General features: G+C 40.1%; 1 protein-coding gene across 1 annotated transcript in view; it reads right to left on the reverse strand.

Moving 5' to 3' along the window:
* The window catches only part of CREB5 (cAMP responsive element binding protein 5), a 264,530-nt gene that overhangs the window by 185,717 nt on the left and 54,174 nt on the right, over window positions 1-24,639 (reverse strand). The window contains exon 4 of the mRNA XM_032991717.2: window positions 21,272-21,393. Within this exon, the coding sequence (XP_032847608.1) occupies window positions 21,272-21,393 (122 nt within the window). The remainder of the gene's footprint in view (window positions 1-21,271; window positions 21,394-24,639) is intronic.

Genomic DNA, 24,639 nt, shown 5'->3' on the forward strand with positions numbered 1-24,639 from the left:
GCGGCAATCCTCCAGGAATTGCTTTAAACAAGCCTTTGATACCGCTGAAGGCACTAGGCTTTTCAACATTATGCAAACCATTTATAATCTGTTAATAGCAAATTCACGGAGACAGCACTTTGGCATTTAAATTTGTTATATTTTATTTAAACCTTCTTTGAAATTCTCATCATTGATTTCACTGGCATAAGTTATTGGCATCATGCATGAGTTACAGCAATGGCTGCTTGACTGCATTCAATGACCAGAACATTTTTTAGACAGGGCAGTTGGTAAAGGAGAGCAAGGATGGTAGCAACAAAACAGCCAGTGATTTTCCATTCAGGCAGTTTCAAGCAGAAAACCAGCAGGCTTAACTTTTCTGCTAAGAAGTCAAGTGGAAATGCTGCTACCCTGGTAATAAAACGCATCTCCTAAATATTCTTTTAACCCTAACCCACTGCAGCAGCTATGTCGGGCCAGGCTGGCTACTACTATATGGGGACTAAAACAAAATGCTGGGCAAGGTCCAAGAGTCAAGGCCAACGGCGGTCTCAAAAAGCAACCAGACAGACCATCTGGTACATACAAAGGATCAGAGGTCTAACCAGTGGAGTGGGCTGACAAGTGAACTGGGAGTAAAACAGTTTTGATCAGTGCAAATCATACAGGGAACACCAAAGCATCAAGCTGGGATGAAGTTAATTCACCAGACCTCCTGGGAAGTAATCACAAAGGCAAGCATGCAGCATCCACAGTCGTTTCAGTCAATTTTAGTTAATTTTGGGCGAGAGGAGAGATAGTTTGATCTACATCTTGGACCAAAAGAACTTACAGAATTAAGTTCATCACTAGGAAGCATTCAGACAGAATTAATAATCTTTGTAGACATATGAATTAAAAAACGTTAGGGTTTAGGAAGGCAATTGGACTGTCTACATAAAAGGCAAAAAAGTTAAACACTATTCTAGCTAAGAAAAGTTCACTTCCAGTGAGTACAGCAAGGGCTACAGACAAACAGGTATTACAAGGAAGTGTTATCCGAATCCTCAAAGATGTTTCTGACACTCTGCAGTCTGGTGAAGGAGAAACACAGTGCCCTTGTCCATCTCTGCCTTGGTTTCAGCAGTTACCTTCTGCAGTGGCAGACAGGCAGGAAAAAACACTAACAAGACTAGGAGAACAAACATGCTGAGAAGAAAAAGAAACCAATACTGGTCCTCCTGCAAAAAATGAGTTGACTGTCCCTTGATGAAGGCATGTGACTTTGGTTTTAAAACACAGCTTTCTGAAAGAAGAGATACAGTTAACAGGAACTATGTAAGCAAGCTGGTGTGGAATTGGGACACACAGCTTTTCAGGACTGGGACAGCAAAAGAGATCAGAAATATAATTCCTTGGACTCCAAAGGTCTTCTGCAGGTCAGGTACACCGGGAACTGCACAGCCATCCTTTTCCTCACTCTGCTACAGATTTCCCACGTGACTTTGAGCAAATTACTTCACATTCTTCTGCCTTATATCCAAAACAGGACTAGTACCTTCAACAACTAGAGGGTGCTTGGAAGTAACAAGAAGTGAATAGCTTTTAGACACAATACAGTGTACCTAACAAAGGCAATATAAGATCGCAGTGACAGAGCAGAAGGGATTTTTTTGGTAAGAGAACAACTCCGCAGGACTTTAGAGTAGCTTGCATTTGAATTTCAACCTCACAGAAATGACAAGAGATCATAACCAAGATACTTTAACCAATACAAAAAAGAGTTACATGATGTATACCATTAGAAGAATAACAAGACAAAAGAACAGTTCTTTGGTGTCTAGAAACAGGAGAGCAGAGAAAGACATGTAAATTGGTAAAAGTGAAGGATGACCACATGCTCAAGTCCAGATAGCATTGCAGAACCTACCCTTCAGAGAAAGGGAGCTCATCGGATGCATACACTTTGATCCAGCTAACATATTCCTAGATACACAACCAAGTCTGGGCACTAAAAATTGCATGCCATTTTAGAAGAGTCAGGATAAAAATCTTACTGCGGTCATATGGTGGTGGTAGAGAGAGTGAATTATCAATTGTAAAAGCAGGACGCATTTGGCTCAGCTTTTCTGACTAGACTAAATGAAGAGAACCACCACCGACCTGCAGTATATTTGATAATGCTACCAGACAATCATCCAGATGTACATGCTGCCAGTCACACTAATTAAGTGCGGTGTGGAGCCGTCCTGGGGAAATTACATACTGTTCCTTTAAAGTACCATACGCTTCTGAAATGCCTTGGCAAGGCCTCACTCCACCTGAGGAGCCACAAAGCTCATTTTCTAAGTAATAAACAATTGGTCCTCCAGTAATGGTATGACCCAGCCAGATAGACAACTTCATACAAGAATGCAAAACGTAATTCAGGCAATGGAAAGCAGGGTTTTCAGCTGAGCCGTGAACAAAACAGGGCAGGCATGCATCCTTGAGGAACAGCCTAGCTGCACATGGACAACTGTTACTCTGAGCCGTCTCCTCCACACAGCAGCTTTTGCCTACACAGTGGATGTCAGTGGGACATTTACAACCAAAGCAACTTGATACCTGAAAGTTAAGGGACAGAGGCGAGGGTTGGGAATGCCAGCACGGCACAAGCCTGTTCTCAAAAGTGACTAGCTAATAGGGTATAGGCATTAAAGAGCATATTACCCTTGGACACAATAATACTACTGCTCATTTTAAACCAACCTAACTTACAGTTAGGTTGGAAGTTATTACTACACAGGACTCAAAATACAGCTGCTGTGGAGTCCAGGAATTACTCTCTGGTTTTTCTTCATCATCAGAAAGACCACAGAAAGGACCGTGCTTTGGAAATTCATTGGATCACACTAAGCCTAAGGAAATAGGTTTTCCAGTAAGATAGTGTTCTGAAGGTGATTCTGTGCATGTTTTAGCTTGTCTGCTAGTTCTCTCGGAAAATTACAGTGGGAACTCCTGGTCACAGACAGTACTTTAAAGACTTAAGCTGAATATAGCTGCTAAGTAGCATGACCTCCAGCATTCCCGATGATTAGTATATAGGCAAAGGCAATACAACCCCTGTGTGATATTCTGAAAGACACTTCCCAAGCATCTCATAACAGAATGCCTGAACTCATTTCAAATACTTGGCACAAATTGCCAGATTTGAGATCAAAGACTAAAAAGCCAGTTCTGTTTGTGACTCAATACAAGGTCTCCATCAAAACATGGGCCACCATTTCACATTTCTGACACACAGTCTTTGCAAATCTGAACCCAGTGAGCCTGGATAGCGAGAGCTAGCCCGGAATTTTGCCCAGAGTTTCACATTTTCAAAAGAACAAGAAAGCTGATAAATTTGTCTGGATTTACTAATTGTGTCCCGTGTAGTAAGACCAGAAATTTTAATCCTCCCAAGAAGATTTATTAGGTATTGGCAGGGATGTGTATGTAAGTTTAACTCAGAGAAAAGCTATTCAACAGAGAAAGAAAAGAGGAGAAGAAAAAAAAAAAAAGATGTAAACTCAGTGAGGTTCAAAGCAAAAAAAAAAATGAATAAAGATTTTTGTGATAGTAGAGAATATTCTTTGTTGTTCTTTTAGATGATTTGCTTTAAGGCAGAAATATGATAGTCTGAATTTTAATAAGATATGGTAAAGAGTCTGTGATGTAGGGAGTCCAGAATGATTATTCTTCCTTCAAAAAGGACAGACAACGTACTACCCTACAATACTTGGTCTGTCTCTTCTTACAGTAAACATTGCTAATGCTCCTGGAGAGGGGCTGACCTTGCCAGCCAATTACATTATGCTAATTTGTCTGTTACTATAACTCCTACAGAGGCATTCACAGCTCAAAGAAGGACAGAGATTTATATTGTCTCTTCCAAGCTGCAGACTATGGACGTTAATCTCTCTCTCTCCTTCCAGTTACAACTCTACATGGCAATATCTACATGCAGCGCCACTGCACATTCAAAGCGACAGTTATTGCCAGCTTTATTCAACTTAAAAGACAAGCTGTGGTCCATCCTACCTTGCCCTTTTAATAACTGTCACTCTATCTAAGAAAGCATATGCTCGGTAACAGCTGTTTTCCTATGAAAACATATGGTTTCTCATATGCTTTTGAAAACACCACAGGAATGTATTCGTTTGCTAGACGCTAGTGCCATGTCACTATATCAAGCAACAAAAATCATCGAAAGGAACTGCAGTACATTTTCTATGTTCTACTCGCATATTACAAAAATACCTATTGTTTTAAAGCAACAAAAAATCATCCAGCTGAAAAGATTCAATGTAAAAATAAGGCTCGTAATTTAGGAGTTATGTGCACTACAATATTACTTAAAGATGGGATCAAAACACTGGTCTTCTACAGACATGTAGCAAATAACATACTTCATGCAAGCATTTTACAGTCCATATTGTAGCATGAAAAAAAAAAAAACCTCATGAGATGTGACTTTTCCAACTGTTGGAAAGATCAGAAGCTTCACCACCCTCTTTCTGTTGAGATATGATAAACAGAGTATCAAAAACAATTGAGTCACAGCAGTTTATAATAAACTACTGTCCATCAAGTAAACTGCCGTAATGACCTTTCCGTGCTTCTCTCCCTCCCTCCATAATATTTAAGGCAAGAGTATTCACATGGCCAGTTGCATATCAGAGGAGATAAAAAGACGACTTGTTGGGCTACTTTAACTCAGATGTGTTCGGTCAGTTTAGCCAGGCAAAACTGAAACCTAAATACTTTGATAAATAAAAGTTCCAGCTGTGGTTTTGAAACTGGTTTCAACATCAATTGACACAGAAACTGACAGAAAAACGCAGAAAGTTTTCAGAGCGTTAAAAAGACAGTTAGGGAAGTCATAGGTCAGCAGGAAAACAAGAAAAACACAAGAACATGGCTTATGAGGTGGCCTTGCACAAACTTCCCATTAGCTCTAAAAAGAATTCCCCTGGGATGTCTGTAGAAAAGAAAGAAAAGAAACTTATATTCAATCCAGTTTATGCTCTAGCATCATTTTCATCAAGAAAACCACCCAAGATTTGCTGCAAGACCTTCTGAACATATCAGGATCTCTAGGTGGTATTCCAATACTACTCATATAACTTCCAAAATTTTACACCTGTGTCTTTATGGCAGTTAAACACATGGTCACACCAAAAAAAACCCACCTCACGCTGAAATGTTAGTGTTTTATTACCTATTAACAGTGAGAGGGCACACACAGCAGTCCACACGAATCTGTATCACTGACTTTACAATTTCCAGCAGATCGTGTTGTGCTACCGCCTGCAGTTAAGGCCCTGAGCCACAGTCCAATTTTTAAGAAGGTGCTTAAGCTCATCGTGCACAGAGGTCAGGAAAGCCAAGGGCCAGCAAGAACTGGTGGAACTCCGGGTGCCCTGCTGATAGCCTGAGGTGTGACCCTCGGGCATCTGGCCAGCCCCTTTCCGTGGTTTACGAGCCCCTCTGTGTTGTCTGTGAAAGATAACGCTTGCCTGGTGGGCACATACGTCGCTATGAGGATCCAGCATTTTGCAGCCTACTGGCAGATGTGCAATAAACCGATACTGACCTTCTCTCTAAAAGCAAGCAAGCAGCAACCAAAGACTTAATAAGATGCCCTAGGCACAGTAGACGTAAGAAAACAAGTTGTTTCCTTGTGCAACTGCTCTACCAATGAGGGTCTAATGCTCCAGGGACAAACCTAAAAAGCCCTTGGAGGCGATTAATACAGGATGTTTCACTTGGAATGTAGGACCTGTGTCTGAAAGTGATATAAGCCAAGGGAGGGAATGGAAAGATACCCTCATCTGACCAAAGGACGTTTTGCAGCTAGCAAACAATGATATAACCTTGTTAGCCTGGTTAGACACCACAAGGTAATTACAAAATCAGCTTTCAATACCAACTTCTTAACAGCACTCAGTGCTCTCAACCCCAGAAGGTAATGGAGAGCCCCTTTTGCCTAAAGTGACTCTTTCAAGCTTAAATGAACAGCACGGTCAAACAGCCGGGAGTTGGTGTCACGGTGGAAAATCGTTCATATGTGGCACTGGTCAGATCTGCAAAGGTTCAGCGTAAGAGCATGATGAAATTAGATTGGTTTCTTTTTTGGGGAAGGGAACAAAAAAACAAACAAACAAAGAATAAAATAAGGTACAGCCTGCCATTCACAGGTTTCACATCCTGCCCAAAACAACAGTATTCTCATTTTACCTAGATTTGTTATCCGTAACTCCAGTTCTTCCCAAGAAAAGCTTCATTTACAAATACACGTTCAGTCTTTCTGAATGTATCAAATAGCTTTGTATGATAACAGGTATTCTCATAAGGCACAACAAAAATTAAATCAATTGCTTAAGATAGCATACAGCACATAGCACATTAAAAATTAATAAGAATACTTATAGAATTATATTGTTCACCTACATTTCTCTCTAGAAAAAAAACATTGGCTCTTCCATGAAGCCAGTTAATTCGCTGGTAATGATCAACACATGATATATTTCTGAGGTCTCCAAAATTTAATTTTCTACTAATTTTCCAGCTGATGAACAAAAGGAAACTGCTCTTCCTGCATAATTAACTTAGCTTATACGCCTATCATTAACAGTATATACGGGGCTATATCTGTACTATCTATATGACAGTCTCATCTGTGACCTTGCTGTGCGTGCAAGCAAAAAAATAAAAAAATTAAAAAAGAAAAATTGTACTACAGAATCCCAAGAACTTCAGCGAAACTCACCTCATACTAGAAGTGACCTGAGATTACCTCGTTTTACATATATATCTCCTCTGTATTAAGCAACATTTTCAAAAAAAATATAGTAAAAGGAGAGCACAGCATGAAAGCATTTTGAAGCCAAAGCTAAATCCATTCAGTGGGTTTACATGAGCAAATCTGGTCTCTTTGTGAAGTTTTTAAAATTTCCCCATTGCAAGTATAACTTCCGGTTATCTCTTTATTAACTATTACTGGCAGAAGCTTATCTGCCTAACAGGAAAGAGAAGGAGCATTTAAAGTTACCAGAGTCCCATGCTGCTTTACACCCCAAAAGGGGTGAGGGTGCCTAGCTGGTGCAGCTCACGGAAGTCAACGGGATAGGGATCTGATCCAGACAGCATCCGCACAGACAGCACGTTAGGTTCCTTAGCTGCTCAGCTCTTTCACACTGTATTAATATATTGTCTTTGAAATGCACCAACTCTGGAACAAGCAGAGATTCTTTTATTTTCTTAGAAAACACGCTGTGGCATTAGGTTAGTAACATAATCTTGTTGGCAATATAATAGTTATGGTATAATCCCTCACGTTATAGAAGTAATTGCCATAATCATAACCTACATTCAATCATTTATTTTCCTACAGTGCAGCTGCAGTGGTTTCCCACTCCCAACCTGTCCTATCACCGAGGAGGCAGGAAGGGGCAGAAAGCAGAGCTCACAAAACACTACTACAGCCCATCCCTCTCCCTTGCCTAATAGCAAGTGACTCCCCATCCCAGTTAATAAAGAGCTCCTTGTCCCTCCATTATGCAGTGTAATCTTTAAAAGATTACATTCTCATTTGGGACCGAGCCAAGAGCCAGTGGGAAATTCTCTAGTAAATTGGATAGGGAGACAACAATATGAAGGGCAGCTGGATGGGAGCACATTTTTTTCAGGGCATTCCTATTCCTGGGGCCCTCCGGCATTGTTAGAAGTCCTGCAGTCTCGGCTCTTTTCACTGCTCTGTTGTCAGGATAATGCTATTCAAGAAGAAGGGGATACAGATTAACTGGTTTGAAGATGGAATGTGAGGAAACGAATATTGAAAAGTAGTAAGAAAAGAAGGGGAAAGCCCAATTATATTTTCAAGTCTTACCACCTTACATAAAAACAAGGGAAGAACACTTTGTTTTAAAACACTGTATTAAATGTATCAACTACAATAGTAAAATATGGGGTTTTTTTCCTTCTCTGGCTGTGATCAAGAAGGCAATTTGAGCACTCCATCACTACTAGCATGTTAAGAAGTATTTTTAAAGGAACGTTTCCCTCACTGCCTCCTTCCCCTTGCCTGCACCTTCCAGCAGATGCATTTGCTCTGTCTAACCTACTTTCCACACCACCCTACCTGTGATCCAGGATGGAGAAAACCCAAAACAGAGGGCAGGCAGCCCTATCCCATTTATCCCTGCACACAGAAGGATGCAAGTAAAGCAGAAAAATAACTGGATGTTTCTTGTGGCTTTTTTTGTGTGGGTGGGTGGGTTTGGGGTTTTGTTTGTTTGTTTGTTTTGAGGTGGGGTTGGTTTGTTTTGTTTTTTTTTTTTTTTTACATATATGTACACACATGCACACATTTTTATTGTTCTTCAAAAGTATTTTCAAGAAATCACACAAATTTATGTATCCAGAAAACTGGCTATTTGCCTCATGGTTACTTGGTCAATAATGGCATACATATACTACCATCTTAGCACCACATAGAAAATACAGAAATCTCATGAAAAATTTAAAAAGGAAAAAGCTATAACAAATTACTTTTAAAAAAAAAAAAAAAAAAAAAAAAGCATCAGATCTTTTTTATTCCTCCAGGAAAAATAAGTTTTTAATCATAACATGAAATTCCAGACATTATTCCCTTTCACATAACATAATTAAGTTATTTATTAGGAGGAAGTAAAAAAAATAATTGTCACAGCAGGGTATCAGAAAGATTGTTTTTACCCTTAAATTACTGTTCAACTAACTACAACTTTCTTCACCTGCAGGACTCAAGAAACAAGTTACCTATAGTCCATGGGAGGTAGTAGTTAAAGTACACTAAAATAGAGGATTGTTTGCAATTTAAAATTTCTTAGTGTTGGGAAGTCCTGATTCAGCAAACTATCTCTATTCTGCAAACCCCTACACACATGCTTGAAGTTAACCAGATGTTTAAGAGCTATTGAAGTACATGGACTTTGGCCCCATTTCAGAAAATCAGTTATATGCACATTTAACTGGCTGAGATGGATGAAGCAAAGAAAAGAAATTGGGATAAGAGAACTGTACCTGAAAAAAATTCCAGCCAAACAATAATCCACAAAATAATAACTTATGTGGAGAGGTGTAATACACTTAATAGCTTTCCTGGTTTTCCTGAAACATGTATGTTGGCATTTACATTTGCATGAGTTTACTGTAGTGGAACAACAAAAAAATAGCATGAATGGGAGAACTGTGGTAACTTTGTCATTAGAGAAACAGGCCTTACTTAGATGCAGACATCTCAAGGGACATACACATAGATCTCACAGATAAGACAGGAGTGTGATGAGAGAAAGAATATTTTATATAAAGACCACTGAAAGCAGAAACAACAGCATCCAGGCTGACTCTCCCTTTCTCTTTCAGGGAAAAACTATTCTAATATCCAACATCAACTGAGCATTTTCTTGTCTCCTTTTCTCTTGTGCAGCCACATCCCTTGACACCTCAATTCAACATGAAGCAGGGAAACTAAATTTTCTTGGGGGTGGGGGGAGGGACACGGGGAGAAAAGGAAATTATACTTTTCACACTCCTATCTCTGCTCATCCAATTCTGCTAACAAGTACATCACCGGAATATTTTAATGCCCCACTTCTCAGAAAACAAAGAACTCCCTTTTTAATGTCTGCTTCATGTGAGTGCTGTTCTTTCATTCATCTTTCTCTCTCACTTTTACAGCCTCGTGTTAGCCCCCATCATATATCTTCCTGTCTGAGTAATACTACTTTTCCTCCTCTCCTGTGTAAATTTTCCTTTCGATTTTCCCCACCAAGTCAGACCTGGGGTAGGAATAAGTCCTTTATCTAAGTGAAAATGAAAAATATTTCTCTTCTTTTCATCCCTCTCTTCCCTTCATCAACCCGTACTTTCCAATCTTCCTCCTTTTTCTCCCCTCTATCCCATACAGGGTTAGGGCATCAGGGAGGACTCTTCCAACACAGAGGGGGCGGGACTGGCAATGTATCTTATTTTTCCTTCTCCCTTGATATAAAAAGAAAAGGTAGCACCGGGACAAAAATAAGCTGCCAGATAGAAGCCCAGACAATCTGCAGATGGGGCAACCTCTACCTTCTCTTCCAGGTGCCATTGCTCAGTGACAGTGATGAAGCCAAAAGCCAGCTCGCTTTCTGTGCCTACTTTGAATTTCCCTGTGTCTCGATAAACCCACAAACAGGGAGAAAATACCACCCCCACCTCAGGTGATGGAGGAAGGAGAGGAAGAGCAAATGCCTCTTAATATGGGAGGGGAAGCCACGCTGCAACACAGACACACACACATACTTCAGTCTCTGCTGAAAGGGAGCTCAGAGACCTACCCAACTAATAACCATAGGGTACTTTTAGCTTATTGAAAGGTGCTGTGGTGTGGAAGTCAAGCACCTCTATTATCACACACATCACACTTACAGGCTATACAGCTTAGAGTTTATCATTGTACCTTAATGTTTTTTTTTACTGCTGTTCCTTTTGCAGATGTCTTTTATTTAGAAAGGGAATTTCTAATCTTTAATAAGAAATACTGGAGCAAGCTTCAACTAATGAAAAGGGAGAACACAAGGCTTACATGACATGCCAGCAAATTTCCCTAAACACTACATTGTACATTTTTACTGAGACTCAAAAATCAGCAAAACCTTCAGAAAACGAATTTCCAAATAAAAACTAGCACAAAATCAAAAGAGGCAGTAGTCATTTTTTGGAATTCCAAGGAAAGGGAAAAAAAAAAAATAAAACAACTTCAGGCTCACAACAATTTTCCTATCCCCATTAAGCACACTTTTCCATCAAGAAGATTTCTCTTAATCATAGTACACGACAAATGATCATTAGGCAGGAAAAACAGGTCAGGGCAAGAATAACAAAGATAAAAAGAAACTGCTGAGAGTTCACCTCTGCTATTTATTTTGAGGCACACTTAAGATCCAAGTCGGACTATTCTAATTGTATTCAAAGATTTAGTTCTCTAAAGAACATAAACAAAACTAGCAAGGGCCATCAGCCAGAATAAAGCTTTCCTCATAATCATAGAGTAAGGTCAGCTTTTGTTTGTTCTTTTATATGATAATCTCAGCTCCTCTGTGTTGACTTTTTAATTTTTTTAAAAAAGGAGAAAATAAAGTTTCTTAAGACTAATGGCCTATTTCTGCAGGGGCAGCTTTTTTAGCATGCTCACATATTTACTATCTTCTTTTGACTGGGCTTTCCTTATCAAGTATCTTAAAGCTTTTACACCTAATCTAGGTTAGTGTGCTCTGGTTAGCATCTTGTATCCATTGAAAGGCGAGGCAATAATCCATCTAGGTTTAGGGCATTTTCATAGAACTGATGCAGAGCTGTGTCAATTTTAATGTCATGCTATGGAGAGTGCATGCAGCTCTCTCCACTTTAGAGGATTAAAAGTGACCTCTCTTACCAAAATCAATAAGGGCAGCTTGCTGTGACTAATAGGTTGTAGAAATTCAAAAGAGACGGTTTGTAACACGGAGTTCATTCTCCCTGTGTCTCTCCCCACCCAGCCCCAGACTAGCTGGCAGAGCTGCACTTGGACATGTACATTCACACGGCCAACCCATGCCTGCTCCCCCTCCCAGGAACCACACCGAGCCACACACATTTTACTCACACTTCAGGGAAGAAAGTAAGCTGGTATTTACTTGGTAAGAGTGGACTTGGCAACTTCTGTAGAGAGGCATGTGAGAGAGAAACTAGAATAAGCAAATAGTTAAGATATAGTATGTTTTTTAAAAGGCCCTATTTTTAGGTATTATCAGCACATCAACAAGTACCCAGATACTTCACATCTCTTCAAGACCACAGGTTTTTTTCCTAGTGTCTGAGTAAAGGCTTTCTCCCTTCAGATCTTTGCCTAAATGTAGTAGGCTAAAAATTTAAATTCCATTAAAGTCAATGGAACTGCCCCAGAGATGTATGAGGCTATACATCCAACTGTAGCATACATTAACTGCCATGACACGTGCTCAGTTGTTCTGGATTCTTTCTTTTCTCCCCTATTCCTTTTGTTACTCTGAAGTACTTCAGATTTAACAGTCAAGTTTGGGGGCTTTTAGAAATGCAGTAATTTCTTACAGTACTGGAAACAGGTCATGCTACAGAGTGCACACAACTGGTGTAAAGCGAGTTTTCGGTTTTTCGGTTTCACATTTTGTAAGACTAAAGAATACCAGCAACTCAGATCAGGATCTCCTACCTTATGGTGAAAATACCCTTACTCTCCTGGATGTCTCTAATTTTCAATTTATTTTGCTTGAGGTACAAATTAAAAATCCTTACCCACGGTTCATAGCTCGTGGACATTTTCTCGACGTAACAATCACCATCATTGTCTTTATGCCAAAAAAACAAAACTTGCCTTGGGGGAGAAAGGGAGAAAAGGGGCTGAAGCAGTGGGAGGAACCCAACTGTAAAGGTTTAGGAGTCCCTATGGAGGTTTATAAATAGACGACTGCCATGTGCAAAATGTGAAAGAAACCCAGTCAGCATAAGAGCTGTTGCTGTTTTGAAATCTTCTAACTACGTCCATTTAGGCAGTAGACAGAGTTATAAACAAACAATAAATCAAGAAATTATTAGCATTTGGATTTTGGCATGATAATAAAACATGTAGGGGTATAATCAGCAAATAATAGGAAAGATCTGCAAGCAAACCCACCAATTAGTGATAAATAGGACTTGGCATGGAATAACTTCACCAATGTGGATCTCATTAGATGGCCGTGGAACCTGTTCCCGCAGCAGCCCTCTCCGAGCGAGGGAAAGGTGAGGTAACCGAAATGTCAGCGCACCCACCCCCTCACAGCTCTCCAGCTCCAGGATTGTAACCACCTGGGCCAAAATGACAACCTTATGCTGCTCGTGAAGACCATATCATGGTTCTCCAGTCTTTAACTGATAGGTTTCCTCATCTCGGCTTTCAGACCTTTTCTCTGCAACTCCATCTCAACAAAGGTGACCGAAAACATGAAGCTTCATTTGCTCTGCAGAGTGAGAATCCCTCTCTCCCCTGATAACCTTGCTTTATTAACAAAACCTCTTAAAGGGAAATGCCCCCAAGCAAGTGATATCACTTAGATAAATAGTTTGCACACCAGGCAGGGGGAAGGGAGAGGGGGAAGAGACCCTGCCTTATTAGACTAGAAACAGACACACCATATTAATGCAAAGAATCAGCATATGGTTCTAATAGGCTTTCTTAAAATGATTTATCAGCTGTGATTAAGCCCTCGACCAGCATGTCTATCTTCATAAATAAAGTAAAAGTGCACCTTGCTCTGAAATATATCAGCGGTATCTTATTACCTACCCAACCATATAGGCTACAGTCCACTCTGGGGAGCAAAGAGCTCGTGTTTAATAGCAGAGCGTAAGATCTAAAGAGATTGCTAAGATTCAGGGGCTTTACCTAAGAGATACACTTATAAAAAAGCCACTACAGGGAAGGTTTATCCCTTCATCATGTGCCATCCAGTCCATGCTGCTGAAATCTGAACTGGTAACAAGAAAGCTGTGCCAGTAAAAACTTTCATAGGAAGACCAAGGCAAAATGCACAACTATGCCATGTTGTTGTGAAAGAAATGTCAGAATGAAATCAGGCAGGCCTCCTTTTTCAGAGGTAGCCAAAATATACAAAACACAACAAAAACCCAAACATTACAAGAGGGTGACTCAACTTCTTTGGGACAGAGACAATAAAAAGCAGAGGAAAGTGGACTGTCCTGACTGAGCTCTGCAGAATGATTCATCAACTGGAATTCAGAAGAACATGGAAGGATTATGGTTAGGGAGGTTTAGCTCAATCAAAAACGTATGCCCTCAAGAATTGCCTTTCTGCATGATATAGGCACTTATTGCTGGAAAAAACATTCAGGTCTTCTCTCAGAGTATGAGCATCTAAATCCATAAATCCATTCAAACACAGTCCCTTGCTACAGAAGATAAGACAGACCTGCCTGCCAGCAGAAGGTAAGATGCTGTACTGGCAGCAACAAGCCTAAGTTAAAGGCTATTCCTCTGAATATTTCTGCAAGGTCATGTTAGGAACTCTGTTGTCTTGACAGCTTTTCTGCACCCATAAGCAAAAAGCATCCCTCTTGTAACAGAGTTCAGTGTGGTGAGTAGGTGCCTGGACACAGACACACGATTGAAACAGGACTCAAAAAGTCAGGGGACTAAAGTGCCAACTGCAGAATTGCCTTATAAAATATACCACCACATGTCTGCCATGAAAGCTCCGCAAGTTAAGAAAAACAGTTAAAATCCAGCAAGCCTACCCATCTGGAGAGAAGAGCAGAGCATTCTTCCTGTCTTTAGCAACACTGAACAACAGCTGATAAATCTTTAACACACATGGTTTGTGGGATGCCCTATACTGAGACCGAGGAGATATGGAATCAATCCGAGGCTCTGCCACAGACTTCCTGTGCAATTTTCAGCACATCACTTGAGCCCAGACCCTTTATGGTAGCTCACTGATACGCTCCTGCTTTATTTCAGTGAGAGCAAGGCACCAAAATGCTTTTGAAGGTGTCTATCAATCTTTTGGGGCCACACTGCTAAACATATTTAGGAACCAAGAGAGACAGAAAGCTGCTTGCTTGGCAGAACAGTGGAGAGGACCCAGCTCTCCTGCAATTCTCACTCCATGTCTACAATTCCTTCAAGACATTAGTGTCTTACTACAAAGGAGCTTTGGAAAACAACATCCTCTGGAATCTGTTTTTCCTTAGAAAATAAGAGACAAAGCATTTTCATCCTCCACAGGAATGCTGCAAAAGTTAATTATTAAGAAAGAGGAGGTTTTATAAACCAACAGTGGGCCCATAAAGCAGATCAATAACCTGATGCAATTAATGCATATGAAAATTCAGAATAACCCATCGGGAAAATTCTGATATAGAGTTATAATGTATCTTTACAGTACTTTGATGCATCTCCCAGAAGAAATGCTATGCTGTGAAGATGTCAGCATCTTCACACATACAGATGTTATATTTAGAGAATAGAAACTATTGTACTGAAATCTTGAATGTGAGGTGGTATTTTGGACTTTGAACTTAAGAGTTTTGAGCTGTCACCTTGACAACAACTTAACTGATTGATAAAGTAAAAGCTTAACTTTATTACAATACCTACAAGAACGGTACCCTGGCCCTTAAGCATTATATTAACATAAATCATTCCTAGTCTTATTTTGCATCTGCTATAACATACTCCACCATGTAAGATACTCAATCTCAGTGGAAGAATAAGAAGTCAGAGGGACCTTTAACTTGAAAATATATGAACATTCTTACATCCTGTTTAGACAAATGCAGGGGGAATGTATATATGTGTGTTTATGATTGCATAATTAAAAAAAAAAAAAATCAAAACATTAACCATCTAAAAATAGGTCTTTGCTTTCTTCTGCTGTACAGACTGTCAGTCGATGAGTCAAAAGTGTTCCAGGAGCAGGCTTATGAGTTTGTTGGTTTGTATTACTTCATAACTGAAATTCATCTGTTTCAGAGCACTTGCCTCTGAAATGTCTACCAGCACACACTATTCTTCTCAACAACCCCACTGGGGTTTCAGCGTATTCACAAGGGAAAACTGGAGCTAACGTGATTGCTGTAGAGGCAGGGCACACACTCGGAAGTCATACCAGTCTACACCAGTGCACTGCAGCATTGGCACCACCTCCCACAAGACCATGTGTAAAAGGAAATGAAGCTGCAGGTCTCCTGTCCTGCGTTACCAGAAAACAGGACAGAAAATGTATACATTTTACTGAAACAAGGCTCTGTGCTACACGTTAATCATGTGAGGGGGAAAGAGTCAGGTGAGTGCGCTCCTTGGGAGGGGAGCTGTTTTTCATAAAAGGCCAGCATTGAATTTGTCATCCATCAGTCAAGCCAACCACCATAATGAACCTTTCACCCCTGTTCTTCTCTTTCAGAGCGCGTTGCCAAGATTACTGTATAGCCTATTACTATCACAATATAAGCCTCTAAACCCTTATACAAAATGCTTTATTAACATACAAATATTTTTTTCTTTTCATATATGAGTACCAATTCATCCTTCCCTGTCTAAGGGTCCCGTTTACTGCACTGCTAATTTCAGCTACTGTACTGTCAATGATTAAATGTAGGAGTGAGCTTTCTGTTTTAATGGAATGAGGGACCAGACTGAAACAAGCTATGAAGTGTTTTCTGATAGCCAACCAACACAGCTCTTCCAGCTTCTTCTACTGGGAAAGTAAGAAAATTTCAAAATGGCATCTTCCACAAATGAGCAGCATGTTCCCTGGGGTCTGCTTCTCCCACCGTTGAGATGGTGTATCAAGCCCTTTTTTTGGTTGGTTAACATAAAATAAGCCTCTAGAAAAGAAAAATAGCAGCAAACCCCACAAATTTTGTGCACCACAAGAAATGCTTATTGGACATTCTTATTCCATCAAATTTAGGGGCATTAATTTGGTATTTACCTTTTATCTCCTTGTTGAAATATAACATGTTTCCTTTAAAAAAAAATACATCAAGCAAAACCCATCATGTTTTTTCTGCATACTTTTCAGAAGACAGAGGGGGAAACTTGTGAGCCAGGTATACATTGCATAAAATTTAAACAAGGTGTGGAAAAAGAGACAGACGCTATCATTTCCAGCTTGCCCTGAATTAAATCATCTTCCCTGTACTCATACGCTACAGCACAGAGCTATGACATTCAGAAAACATTTGCAAGAATTCTTTTCTGGAGGTCAGAGGGTCACCGAGTTCAGCACAAGACGGTGAGGTGGTATAAGCTAGACAAGTGCGTTTTATCTACCTTCCTATGCTGATACACAGAAATATATATAAGGTAGAATAAGGACTGAGAAGGTACAAACCAAATTTATGCCTTTCAAATATGCATCAGACTGTAGCATCATCTCTTAACAGAAGTAAACTGAATATTCAGGCTTTTTAATCATTCTGTAGGCAGAACTTATTCAATCACCAAATGCTCTGTATTTACTTTTGTTCTTTTTCTTTACTGAACTACTTCAATTTGCTGATGCTTTTCTAGCAATGAGGTGCCTGCAGTGGGATAGTATACTTAGAACAGGAATGTTAAGCCATGTAGAGGACTTGCTGGCCATGAGCTTCCTGAACTGACACTGAACAACCCACATTAAAACCAAGCTATAGTTGAGAATAGCTGTTCCCCTGCCTCATTTGGATAGTTCATGTATTATCTTGCACCACTGAACACGGGTTAGAAGATTTCAAAGCTGCAGGATAAGCCTTAGGAAGCGATGCATCTTAATTCTAGCATAAGCAGAATGTGATTTTAAAAATGGCCTCAAGTTTAAAATATTCAACTCGCTATTTCTAAGTACTACTTGATGTAATACTCTACATGCTACACTAAGCATATTTCCACTCATTCTCATTTCATGCAGGAGGGTCAGGCTAGATGCCTTTTAATGAATCAGATGCAATTAGTTATTCAGAAACAGATCCTGACTCTTCCCATCTTTGACATTATCCTCTCAGACCCAAACTCAATGCTCAAAACAAGATGCAACAGCAGGGCCTATCCATTAGCAACAAAGGCCATGAGTTTGCAACTATAACCCATTATAAACGCTTTGGATACTTAATGCTCTGAGCAGTGTAAATCTAAAACCAGCAGCTAGTAGGCTAAGATGGTCATCCAATCTGCCAGCACTACCTGCCTTGTTGGTTTGGGTTGCAAGTTTTGTTGGTGGCCGAGCTGCCAGTTGCTGCCTGCCCCAAGTTCCTAAAGCTTTAAAATTTACACTCTTTCAAGTAGAAATATAGTATAGGTGTGCTCTTACCTGTGCTAATTTTGGTGGTGAATTTGACAGGTGGGATACTTGTGTCAGGAGGAGTGCTGTCAAGAAGATGCAAAAAGCCCCTTTCTCACATGCTTACCAATATGCTTATTGATGATCTATAGCATCATTTGCATATAGGGAGTAGGCCTTTCTCAGGCAGGGACTTCCAGCTAATATTTGATGATACAGGCAACAGAGGAGCCAAAACAATCTAACAATCTCACTTCCATTAATAACTTTACATTTCTCATTTCAGTTGAGGTCCTGAAGATCATCATCATTATTACAATTATTTGAGTCCACTCAGTCCTCAAGCAAAGGCTAACCCACGTATATTTTAAGAGATGGTCCTTGACAGATGAGCTTACAGTCATAAGACATATTATGTATGGGAGGAAGAAAGAGACCCTGCGCCCACTTTACACGTGAACAACTATGGCAGAAAGATGTTAAATGATTTGTTCCTGGATAAGTAGCTGGGATATTAATGCAAGTGCTTTCCCCTCAATACTACCTTTACAAAAAAGGTACACACAATGTTCCTAAAACCATGCACTCAGTGTTTCACAGCTAATTTGGAATGTCACTAGTCCACATAACGAGCTTAATCACAACAAATTCTCATGGATTATCCATGGGGTTCCACTAAGGGGGGGGGGGGAGAGTGGGAAATACAACTAATTGAACTTTATTCTTTGAGTTTTCAAATTATGACTCTCAAGCATTTAAAAAAATTAAAAAAAAAAAAACCAAACCTGTTTTTCTCTTACAAGATTTCAGTGTCAAGCTGTGTGTTAAGTCACAGTGATATCCTAAAATAAACAAAACTATTTCTTTCAGAGTCCAGAGACATTAACACAACCAAAATATTTTTGGAAGACTTTCCTGAGCTATGAGTAAGATTTCCATGCAGCTAGTCTTAGTCTCCAAGTGTTGGTAGGTCCACTAGGACAACACTATATTGCATTCATATTCCAGGGTCAGGCTGTTAGAAACTTTGCGTTAGTGGTAGCTGCAGCCCAAGGAGTCCCTTCCTGTCATGGCCTTTGTCTCTTGCATTTGAGTAAAGCCCTACTGGGGCCCACTTCAGATTCCTATCTGACAGTCCGTTGGTAATGTAAGAATGAACATACAACAGACTAATTGAAAACACAGAGCAAATGTTATAGGTTAGATAGCTAGTGGGACTCTTGCCCGTCCATCCCCCCCCCCCCCTTTTTTTTTTTTTCTTTTTTTCACCCCCTCCTCTTTTTTTTTTTTTTTTTTTTTTTAATGATTTCCCTCCTCTCAATCACTCATTTGTTCCTTAGAGATCATGAATAGCAGCTGCAGGGGTTGGTAGGAGGACAGCAGAATAAACCTTCCAGAGGTTGTTAAACAACTGGAATTATCAGGTAACTTGATGCCCTTGTCTAGGTTCTAATCAGACTGTGCAACTACCCCTTGTAAGCTGAAATGGACTCTGCAACATCAAGTGATGGAATCTATGACTACCTGCACAGAAGTCCAAATCAGTAGACTTCTCCTCATTTCCTACTCCTGCAAAATAATCACCGTGCAGAAAGGACTGCTAAGGAATCCTCTTATTCACAAAGAAGTAAGAATGTTCAGAAATTTTGTCCTTGATTCTGATGAATATTCTACTCTTCAGCACATAAACCACAAAGTTTTAACAAGCTAAATCTAAAATTAGACACATTTATCTCATTACGTGGCTGCTTCCTAACATTCATCCTCCACACAAAGCTCTGAGGGTCAGCCTGGGCTATGTTCCCAATCCTTGATCAAAACTTGGATTCCCTCACATTTGGACACTTTTTCCTTGCTCAGCATACCATGCCACAGCCTCTCTCCTCTATCTGTCCCAGTTTCTTTCCTTACGAGCCACAAATAAACCATCCCTAAGACTCCTTTCCCTATAAGCCAAAACCAAACCACTCCTAGACTCCTTTCCCATATTCTTTCTACAAGCCTTGCCTCCCATTCTGCAACTCAGCAATTAGCTTTACCTCTTCTTTCCAAAAAACCCTCTCAGGCCTTTACTTTCCAGACCTCAAGATCCCTAAATGCCGCTACCTGCAGCTTTCACAAGCCCCAGCAGCACACATATGCCTTGCATATATGAATTTTGAGTTGGACAGCAGTCACCAACAGGCAAAGCAAATGACACAACACCGCAGCTATAAGAAACGGTACCTATAGAGGCAGCCCTTGCAATTGGAGGCACAGACATTCCAAGAAGGCAAAATAATGCTGAGGCAAACTAAGGGGAAGTGCCCTCTGGCTTTAGCATCATAGCTGCTTTGTGGCCACCTTTTCCTACTTTTAGTCTATGATGATGGTTAATGTTCAAATTAGACAAATACTGATTACCATGAGAACTAAGCCAAATAACAGTGTTCAATAAATGAGGAACTCCTGTGTCAGGGTGCACATTACCTAAGAATTTCCAAGAGCTGCAGAAATGGGAGAGGGGAAAACAGAGGCACAAAAGGGAACATTGTGAAGGGGAGGTACTGGGCAGGTTGTTGGAGGGCTGCAGGGAGCAATGTGCTCCTGTAGGAAGCCCCACATTACTCGTGTGTTTTGGTTCTCAAAAGCAACCAAGACTTTGGATGCTTATTTGAAAAGTTAAAATTTCATGCGTTACCTCTTGCTGGCCTCTGTAGTGCATTAAGCTCTTTCACAATTCCTTGAAAATTTTAACAGCTCTTTAGGATCCCTCAAAACACTCCAATCTTTGGGCACAGGAGTACATTTAACCCCATACAAAGTGGCCTATATAATTCAACCTAAACTTAAAAATACTGAGACTAGAAGAATAATAATTGGAAATGGGATATGTTACCTACTAGGTATTACAAGTTAAAGTTTCCCCCTTCAACATGAATACTTTATGAGAAATACAGAAACATGATAAAGCTGTTAATGATGACAAATAAATCCAGAGGCCCATCGTGTTACAGAGGAAATAACAAAACTTTGTGTGTGTGCATGTGTAAAGTAAATGCCTCCTCATAACCCATGTTTCCCTGTAATGTATTAGAGCAAGTTTGCAATCCTTACTTCAAACATGATATACTTTTCCCAACCCTCTCCCTCAAGAGGCGTGTGGTTTGTATCATAGTTTACTTAAAAGCAGAGACTTGGACTCAAACCCTAACAAACACAGTTACACACTTTTGGAAATTTAATGCTGTTTTTTTGTTGGTTTGGTTTTGTTGTTTGTTTGGGGTTTTTTTGTCAACTGTTTCAATACTTTAAAAAGCATGTCACAACTTATAGTTTCACCTAGTTTCTAACCAAAACATTACGACCAGGTACTATCTGCTTTCACACAGCGTCCTTTAACGTTTCAAGGAACCAAAGGGGGAGGAAGGGTTTGGGGTGCTCACACTTACCCTTTTGTTGTTCTCTTCTTCTTGTGCCTTCCTAAACTCGTGCTCCAGCGAGCAATCGATTTCGTTGAAGAGGCCCACTTCCTCACAGTTCTTCAGAAAGCGTGTTGGTGTAGGAGTCTGATCTGAGAATATGACAAGAAATGATCATTGGTATTTAATATTAAAAGGAGAGGGAGACAGTTAGTATTCCAGGAAAAGAGAGGTTCTAGCTAACCTAGGCAGCAGTCGTCACTCAACCAGAAGGACAGCAGGCCAGGTTTTCACAGGGCACGTAACACAAATGCAATTTTTAATGTGTGCAAATGGTCATTATAACTGTCCATAAATCTCCCATAATAGGTGCATGCAAAACAATGCATAGTGCATATCATAATGCACATTTACACCACAGCATGTCAGTAACCGCTGCAGATACACACTGGTTAATACTTTCAAGTGCTCGAAAACCACCTCACACACTTGAAAAACACATGAAGTTGGCCACAGCAAGGAGTTCTGCTTCTAACACCATTTCTGAAGAAGGAGTGAATCTACATTTAGAAAACCTATGAAATGGTAAACTTTAACCACGAAGAAGTGTCCTTGTGTGTTTTGTACCTAAAAGTGTTGATAATACATGTAAATCACAATATTTGGAGTCAAGAGATTGTTAATGCATGCCTTCATCTCTAGGAAATTTTTGCCCTCTCAGAAATAATTTGAGGAAGGACAGTATTCTCTCCTCCACAGGCAGGAGGGACTCGGGAAGGTACAAGGTTTTCAGCTGCCTTTTCAAAAGTCAGCAAGACGGACAGGCTAAATTGCACTGTGGACTGCAGTTTCAGTGATGATCTTGGCTAGCCTTTCTTCAGGAAGTGAAAAATCAAGCCCAAACTTAAGAACCAAGGACTCCTCAAAGGTCAACTCTGAGGCACCTCCATTCCTTCTGAGGTGAGTTCTTAACTATTCCATCTCAGTTTCCCCCTCCCCCCTTCAAAATTACAATACAGAACCACATTAGCAAGAGCAGGTGAGAGTCCATATGGTTATATCAGCTTTACATACATTAAAAAAAAAAAAAAAAAAAAAAAAGACCTCTCTTCCATGTTAGTTTCTTCTTCCCAAGACCCCATTCCAGCTCAAGCTGCTTTGTACTTAATTTTATGGAAAGGTTCGACTCACTCTATTCAAAAATAATCTTCTGCATAGTCATTGACAACTACCCTACTGTTTGTAATTCATTCTTTAAAGAATGAAAACTGTCATTCTAATCCCAGTTGCCCATATTGGGCCAATTCTGACCTCAGAAAAAAGCTTCCCACTTCATTAAGTGATGGAAGAAAAATTTGGTTTCTTGCACCTAGATAAACTCGGTCAAGTTCTAATATTTCCCCCTTACAGGGAACAGTTACCAGACACAATGAACTTTACATGATCAGCAGAGAAACACAGAGAACCCCTAAACAAGAGGGAACACAGAAGAAATCCACAGAAAAGGAAATGCAGTTTTCACTTGGAAACTAAGGGGGGACGATCAGCTAAAGCCAATTTCCACCTCTATCAGGTATGGTCCTACAGGTTTGACCTTCTCAAGTAATCCAAGGGCAAACACACTCATTTACATTTATACTTCTGATGGAACATATTGATTTAACATAAAAAGCAAGTCCTTAATGTTAAAATTCTGCTTTATTTCTTTTGGCTTGAGCATCTTACTTGTGAGCATAAAGGAAACAAAACTCAAGTGTTTGGGAATGCACGCATATTTATCTGTTAGTTTTCACAGCTAACTACTGTATTACCAGAGTCAGAAACACAAGACTTTCCAAGAATCTTGCAAGAACTCAGCGCAAGGAGCAGAGCCAACGAGGTGCTGACATTGATGGGAGCTGAGGACACTCAGCACTTTACAGGTCCATATTCTAAATAAGTAGTGCCAAACTAATCTCTAGGGTAACCTCACTGAACTCAGTAGATTTACACCAGGGTTCTCTTTGGCCCTTGGACTGGAATTTGCACTGGAAATGAAGTCCCATAAAAAGCAGACGTAGATTTTATTTCCAAAAAGGATTAAATATTACTGTAGTGAACAACACGATTGCTTTGTAGAAAAACAAAGATAATTGTTGCCAAGCCTTCCTGGGCATAAGGGGCGTGATAGCATTTGAATGTGAGGCAAATACAGGAAATGTTTTATTTTCAGAAGTGGTATATCCATATCAAATAAGCAAGGTATCAGTTTCATAACCAAGATGAGAAATTAGGGTTTCATAAAGAAGTTGATGGCATCACTTTCACTAAAATCAAAAATCCTAAGGTTTTTTTTTTTTTTAGAGTTGCTTGAGCCCAGAATTTGGGGGTCAGGGCAGAAGAGAATACACTAACATATATAATATCTTGTTATTTTCCATCAAGGTACACAGCTGATCCAGAAATCAGGCATTACTACAAACTGCTACATTACGTCAGAGGCAACTTAATGGGTAACAAGGTGGTGATCAGGCACATGCAGCTGAAGTTGCTGATCTGTTCAGCATCTATTCTATGAATGTTAGATGAACACACACACACAAAAAGCTCAGTGAAGTAAATCCATTTTAACAGTGAAAACAAGCAACCCAAAGCAAGAATGCAACTTCAAATGCACAAAGGCCTCATCGACTTTTCTCTACACATGCTGCAAGCCTAACTTCTGCACCACAAGCAGGCCGAAATACTCAAATGTTGCCTACAGTTGATCTTTCCAATCAGCTACTTTATCTAAAAACATCAAAAGCGATAGATTAATGACACTATTTACACCACCTACTCGGTGATCTTAAATGACTGCCTCAGTCTCCACAGACAGTTACTGTCGTATCTATGATCCAGAAATCAAACTAGCAGGATTTCACAACAAGATTTTGTTAAAACAGACAGCTCCCCCTTCTTCCCAATGAGGGAGGGAACACCACCAACCACCCAGCCTAAACACCATCCACAGACCTCCTGGAAGCCAGCTCAGTCAGATGGAAAACAAGAGCTGCCTTTCTACCTTATAATACTTCATCCTTCAACATTCACAGAAACCAGAAGTCCACAAAACCTGTGTTTGTACGACGACAGAACTGATAAAGATCCAGACTAACGTGCTGAGGCTTCACATAGCATAGTAGTTACACTGCACATACACTGCACTCACTGATTTCAGGACTTTAAGGCTACTAAGTCCAGTGAGCTTTCTTTGCTCCTGACCAAGGCAACCAACTATTTGCCTCTGCAAAACACCAGTTCTCCTTCAGGAGGTGGGCAAACTAGTAGAAGATACTACTCTCAACACCACAGTAATTTTTTTACCTAGATCAGGCAAGCCCTCATGTTTTAGCTGGGAACAGTATCACAGAGACCCT

This window comes from Tyto alba, unplaced genomic scaffold (genome assembly GCF_018691265.1).
Source record: "Tyto alba isolate M040663 unplaced genomic scaffold, T.alba_DEE_v4.0 Super-Scaffold_38, whole genome shotgun sequence".
NCBI lineage: Eukaryota > Metazoa > Chordata > Aves > Strigiformes > Tytonidae > Tyto > Tyto alba.